General features: G+C 47.4%; 1 protein-coding gene across 2 annotated transcripts; it reads left to right on the top strand.

Annotated features, from left to right (window-relative positions):
* On the top strand, positions 1-4,529 carry LOC125530562 (WD repeat-containing protein 44-like; the record flags this gene model as incomplete). 2 transcript variants are annotated; one of them, XM_048694943.1, is given in 7 exon segments in its annotated part: positions 1-917; positions 2,136-2,226; positions 2,325-2,482; positions 2,554-2,605; positions 2,718-2,800; positions 2,899-2,992; positions 3,454-4,529. In XM_048694943.1, coding segments are annotated over 7 exon segments (1,979 nt in total), but the record flags the coding sequence as incomplete, so codon positions are not given.
* Between the last annotated feature and the right edge of the window lie 2,172 nt (positions 4,530-6,701).

Raw genomic sequence — 6,701 nt, 5'->3', positions numbered from 1 at the left:
GAGGGGGCCGGGCCTCGTCGGGCTCCTCCGAGGCCATGCCGGAGGACGACGAGGCCGACCCCAGGTGCCTAATCCGGAACCTCGACGACGGCACCGAGTTTGTCGTCAAGGAAGAGTTTCAGCTCCGCGAGGTCGGCACGGGCCGCCAGCTCACCCTGGAGCAGTTCCAGCTCTGCGTCGGCCGCTCTCCCATCGTGCAGGAGCTCATGCGCCGCCAGAACATTGCAAACGACGGCGCCTCCACTCCCATCCACAGGTCCAGCTCCGACTCCAGCAACGGCGCGGCCCGGCCCAGGCGCCGCATTAGCTGGCTTCGTACCATCCGCCACGTCGCTGGCTCGATGGTGGCCGGCTCCCGTGACCGCCGAAGCAGCGACGAGAAGGACACGTCATCGGAGAAGGGCGGACGCCGGTCCAGCTCAGCCACGGATGACAGCCAGGATAGCGCCGGCGCCGTGCACCATGGCCCAGAGCGCATTAAGGTGCGGCTGTACGGCAAGTCGTACAAGGAGCTCAGTGGGCTGTTCATGAACCAGGAGGTACGGGCGCACGACGGCTCTATCTGGAGTATCAAGTTTAGCCCCGATGGGCGCTACCTTGCAAGTGCTGGGGTGGACTGTGTGATCCATGTCTGGGAAGTGTTGGAGTTTGAAAGGAGACGAGAGGAGAATGGGGTGTCTAATCCATTCGTTGCAGTGATGTGCAATGGTTCGCCAGAGCCAACATTGGCCTTGGCCACTATGGATGGGAGCCATTGGGATAAGAAACTCCGGGCGAGGGTCTCGCAATGTCGGAAATCCAGTAGCTCAGACCGGTTGATGGTGCCAGAGCATGTGTTTGGACTGTCGGAAAAACCTGTCAAAACTTTTGAGGGGCATTCAGAGGATGTTCTTGATCTATGCTGGTCCAAGTCACAGGTATGATGTGTTGCTTCTCATTCTAATATCCTGAACTTGTTTCGTGTTGACTACAATGTGAGCACTGAATTTAATCCCACAACCCAATTTCTGCCCAATTTAGAAAGCTCTGTCGATTAATTAGTCCTCAATAATTTCATTTTTATTCTTAGGCTCTTAAAGGCAGAACTTGATAAGTACTGCATTGTTTGAGCAACCCCAAAGTTCTTTGCCATATTTGAGAGTCCAGCCATGCCAGACATTTAGAGTGTAGCTGACTGTAAATGATGAACTGACAAATAGCAAATCAAATTGTAGTGGTTTAGAAACACAGGCCATATTGTATGCAAACTGGTATCCTGACAGAAATGTTGTATAAATTGAGATTGATTAGATACACAGAATGCTATACTGGATGTTCGGAAAGATTGTTGTGCTTTCTCGAGAGCAAACGAAGTTAAGATTGTCGTGCCTAAATTTACAGTGTTGGAAATATGTTGGGTTAAGTCTTTTCATTCATTGATGTAAAGCGTGATATGAGGTTTTGCAAAATTTAACCATCCACGGTAATAATGTGCTGTGCCAGTATATTTGAGCCTTATTTTTTGACTCCATTATTGCCGATTTTACCCCTTCTAGGCCAAGCTTATTCTAGGTTTAAGTGAAGGTCAAATCCATTCTACTAGACTTGCATGAAATAGTATGGAGTTATGTACCCATATGATTAGGATATCCCAGGTTTTAATAGTAAACCGAATTCTATATTATCCTTTATTTGTCGAATGTTCTTGCCCATGGGCTAATAACTATGTTAGGCTTAAATGTATCTTGGAGCGTCAGGAAATCTCTAGCATGTTGCATGACATACATGTTATTACTCATGGAGTTTGAATTTTAGTTGCCATTCAGTTATGATTTGTCTTACTGTCTAGAAACTAGGACCTGCACCTTGAAGTTTTCCGACATTTCTGATGTTCAGTATCATTCAGAAAGGTGATATGCATGATTATAGATTAGATGCATAAACATTGTTGGGTCCTTGTCACAGGCAGCTATAAGCGAACAATTATACCTTACTGTGCTAGCTACATATCCAAACTTCACAATTTGCAATAGTGAATCCAGCAATGCGTCCGAACTATGGTTGCTAGTTGCTACCACTGTTTGAATCTTGTAATAATATTTATTATGATTCGGGTGTCTTTACAAAATTTCTTACCTTAAACTTCATGTGTGCAGTACTTGCTTTCGTCTTCAATGGATAAAACAGTAAAGTTATGGAACATGTCAAGTGTATCATGTTTGAAAACGTTCTCACACTGTGACTATGGTAAGATTTCGATTTAATCATCAGTTTAGCTCACACATGGAATGCCTCTCACTCTGTCAGCATTATCCTCAGTTTTCCTTTATTGCTTTGCTTTCCAGTGACATGCATCCAGTTCAACCCTGTCGATGATAGATACTTCATTAGTGGTTCTCTGGATGAAAAGGTCCGCATCTGGAGCATTCCAAAACGTGAAATTGTTGATTGGCATGATCTGCATGAAATGGTCACTGCTGCTTGCTATACCCCTGATGGACAGGTTTGTATACTTTCGACCCTAAATGTGTTCCGTTTGTTAAGTTCTAACACCAAGTTTCATTTTCCCTGAAGAGTGCGTTAGTTGGTTCCCACAAGGGCAGCTGTCATCTTTATGACACATCGGGTCTCTCTCTCTCCCCCGCTCTGATGATTTATGACATTTTCAAGATTATTTTGTTGAATGTGTAGCTCTTACTTTTCCTTCAGAATTGACCCTTTGTGTGACCCTTTACCAGATAATAAGCTTATCCAAAAGAAACAAATTGACTTGCAAACTAAAAAGAAGAAGTCCCACCAGAAGAAGATCACTGGATTTCAGGTGCTTACTTTTAAAGACTTCCGAATCTGTTCTGTTCTGACACCAGGCCATACAGATGATAACCTTGGTCTCTTACTGAATCATAGTTACTTGATCAGTTCCTTCCAGGGAGTTCTTCGAAGGTGCTCATCACATCTGCCGATTCACGGATCCGAGTTATTGATGATTTTGAACTAGTTCACAAATTTAAAGGTATCAAGGTCTTAACGAATCATAGCTACTGTGTCATACCATATTGCTATTATCTTCAAGGTTTGGCCGGTAATCTTTTCGAGACACTGTTGCTTTAAAGTTTACTTGTAGTTTTAGTCCTTGACCTGTTTAACCTATTTGCCACTATTACCTATCATTATATTTGCTGTATGAAAGTTCTGTTTAGAGTAGGGCTGCAGCTGTCAATCATGGTGTGGTAACCAGCTTATAAGCAATGCTATTTCTGCTGATTGATTGAATATGAACGGTGGAGACCAGTTTCTGCTGTCATGTTCTTCTTTTCAGCAAAGCGCCAAAACTCGTCAGAATCCACTATGTTGAGTTGATAGCTCGTAATGTCCAATTAGCAATGTTAAAATACTCATCTCTTCCTTTTAGGACGGGATCTGATATCCGTATGTTTTGTCGGTTGCTGACGCCCTGTTCCTTCACATTTCCAGGTTTCCGTAACACCAACAGCCAAATCTCAGCTTGCTACGCAGCCAGAGGCAGATACGTGATCTCAGCGAGCGAAAACTCCCATGTGTACGTGTGGAGAAACGACGACGGCCCTGACGAGCAAAGAAGCAGCAGCAGCAGCAAGGGCGTCGTTTCTGTCGCAAATTCCTACGAGTACTTCTACTGCCGGGACGTGCGGGTGGCCGCCGCCTTGCCATCCACGGCGGGGTCAGCGGCGACGTCCCGGACCAACTCCAGGAGGAAGCACCAGGAGCTGGATTGTGTGTCCGAGTATCCTCTGCCGCACGCAGGAGACGGAGATTCCTCTGATTTCCAGCAGCAGCAGAGCCGCGATGACCTAAGCAACGGTTCGAACCACAGCGGCGGCGACAGAGCGTCTGCGACCTGGCCCGAGGAGCTCATGACGCCGACGAAACAGAGCCCGCGGTCCAGCACCAGTCTCCCCGACGGTGACGGCGCCGGGCAGGCCCCGAGCCGGTCGGCCTGGGGCATGGCCATCGCCACGGCAGGCAGTGGGGGTCAGATCAGGATACTCCAGAATTTTGGGTTTCCCGTCAGAGTATAGTAGCAGCAGTAGGGGGTGATTTTTGTGTGTAAATAGGTGGGAGATGCGGCTGGTTTGCTGTTAGCGGTGTTCGAGTTCCGTGCGAATGCGATTTGGGTGTAGCTGATGCGTGCTTACTCGACTAACGACGACGGCCTTGTTCGTTTGTACGCCCACCCCGCCTGCCCCGGCTGGAGTGAAATCTCTGGCCACACCCATTTGTATCTGCTTTTCCACTCTTGTCCGCTCCGGCTCTCCGCTCAATTCTTTAGTTCCCTTGTGTGTGTGTGTGTGTGTGTGTGTGTGTGTGTGTGTGTGTGTTTGTTACCCTTTCTGACATATTCTTGTAAGGGAAAAAAATCTCAGGTGTATACATACATGCAGATAGAGAAGCGAAGGACGAGTTTTCTTAGTGGTGGATTCGTTATACAAGTGGCCTTCCAGGTCTTCTCATACGGGAGGGAGCTAGGAAGAGAATAATAAAATCTCGAGTTCTGAAGCTTTTGGGCTGCATTTCCTGTATGTGTATGCTCTATCGTTCCACTGTGGGTTGCTGTGCTTGGACTGATGGAATCCCTGCTACTAATTGCACCGACATCGCGCGCGGCGATGAATGCGGCCACGGTAGCAGCCTGAGGGAGGCACAGGAGATTTCCTGCGATGTGATACTACTGACCCGACGCGCACCGAAAGGGACGACACCAGAACGCACGGCCGTCACACAACAAAGGACATGTCCGGTGACTTACAATCAGACAGTGGAGCGTGGCCAATCAAAACCGGTGCCACTTTCCAGATGCGCCGTCTCCGTTGAATTGAATCCTCCGGTTTCTGATTTACCATCTGCAACTCCACAAACTTCAAGATCGTGCTGGACGTGTGTCATGCCATGGCTGCTGACACCACTGTGTGGCGGCGACGTGCCAACTAACCGGTCCATAGCCCACGGTTTAGTGCGAGTCTTTGTCGACTGAGGTGGCCTCACTAGATGAGATCAGATGGTTTAGTCAACGCATTTATTTATTAGCAAATAAAACAAGCAAAAATGAGTGGAAATAGATCGACCCAGATAAAAGTGATCAACATGCCTCACAATCCTCATGGGACTTCTCAAGTCAAGAAAAAAATGAGCTTGCACATCATAGTGTTTCCAAATAAAATAATATAACCACTTCTAAATACTCCTAAATTATAAGCATGAGTACATGTAAAAATGAAAGTCATGCAGCTGTGTAGGAAGAGTAGAGTGCACAATGTTGCCAAGCACGACCTTGCGCGAGCTCGGCCGAGGGTCACAATATATCAACACTAGAGCTTCACATTTAATAAACAACATGAAAAAAAAACAATTCGAGTAACACCTTAGACACGGAGCTATGTTGATTTGGGGGGGGGGGGACTTTGAAATATTTGTGAAGATTTTTTTTCTGAGGAGGCCTGGATTCAGAGAAAAAAAGTTGTTGGCTAATGCTTATTGAATTTGTGTGTCCGGGAAACAACGAATCAACTTGTTTTTCAGTTCAAGGATCTATTGCATAAGTGCAATGATTTGAAACCCCTATTTTTAGGGAATCTGTTTTCTTTGAACCGCCTAAATTTTATGGGTGGTCTTGCAAGCCACATACATAGACTCCAACACAAGCGTGGGCTAGAAACTTAACTCCTTGATCGGAAGGTTGATGTTTACAAGGTGTCTGGTTAGACTTAACATTGACTTCTTAATTTTTAGTTAGAAGCCAAATAAGCACCCTTGAGTGCTTTTGGTTTTGTATCAAACACCTCCTTAGTAGAGCGCTAAGGGCATCTTCAATGTGGGGCTCTAGGATGAAGAAAATCCAGGTTGGCACTGTCACAAAAGAAGGAGTCCAATGTTTAGAGTCTTTTATTGCCGCACAAAACGTAATAGCTGTCGGTTCTAGAGTTTACGCTTATTTTAGCATGTAGCATTGAAAACGATATCACTTACAGTGCATTTCTAAATTTTAGGTGGCCTTGGTCCTCGGCCGCCGCTCCAGGGCCCGGAGAATGTGGGAAGGGGAGTTGGCACTGTCACAAAAGAAGGAGTCCAATGTTTAGAGTCTTTTATTGCCGCACAAAACGTAATAGCTGTCGGTTCTAGAGTTTACGCTTATTTTAGCATGTAGCATTGAAAACGATATCACTTACAGTGCATTTCTAAATTTTAGGTGGCCTTGGTCCTCGGCCGCCGCTCCAGGGCCCGGAGAATGTGGGAAGGGGAGTTCCGCACGGTCCGCGACCTGCGTTGGCGACCGGGATGTCGCCGGCTGTCGGCCGTGGTGGACCTCGCGCACTACGTCGCGAGGCCGACGCAAAAACGTTCGGGCCCAACGCAGACGTGGATGAACGCGGGTGATGGAGTAACTGATGGGCCGCCCAGAGGACAGTGGGGAGACAATGGTTTTGATACTTACGGGGATGGCCAGCACCGTGGATCGTCGTCTACAGGAGGTGGACGTGGTTATGCTTGGCAGAGTGATGGTTCTGTTGACAGACCATTCCTTGGACCGTCGGGTGGTTTTGTCGAGGGAGCTTCTGGCCCGAACTACCGGCAAAGAGGTGGATACCGTGGGCATCGTGGTGGCCGTGGTGGTGGTCGTGGTCGGCACCGCAAACAGCATCCGCCACCGGTTGTGCTAGATCACCAAGCCTCTGATATGGCGGTCG

Source organism: Triticum urartu, unplaced genomic scaffold, assembly GCF_003073215.2.
Source record: "Triticum urartu cultivar G1812 unplaced genomic scaffold, Tu2.1 TuUngrouped_contig_6402, whole genome shotgun sequence".
Lineage (NCBI taxonomy): Eukaryota > Viridiplantae > Streptophyta > Magnoliopsida > Poales > Poaceae > Triticum > Triticum urartu.
This window is presented reverse-complemented; position numbering and strand designations above follow the sequence as displayed.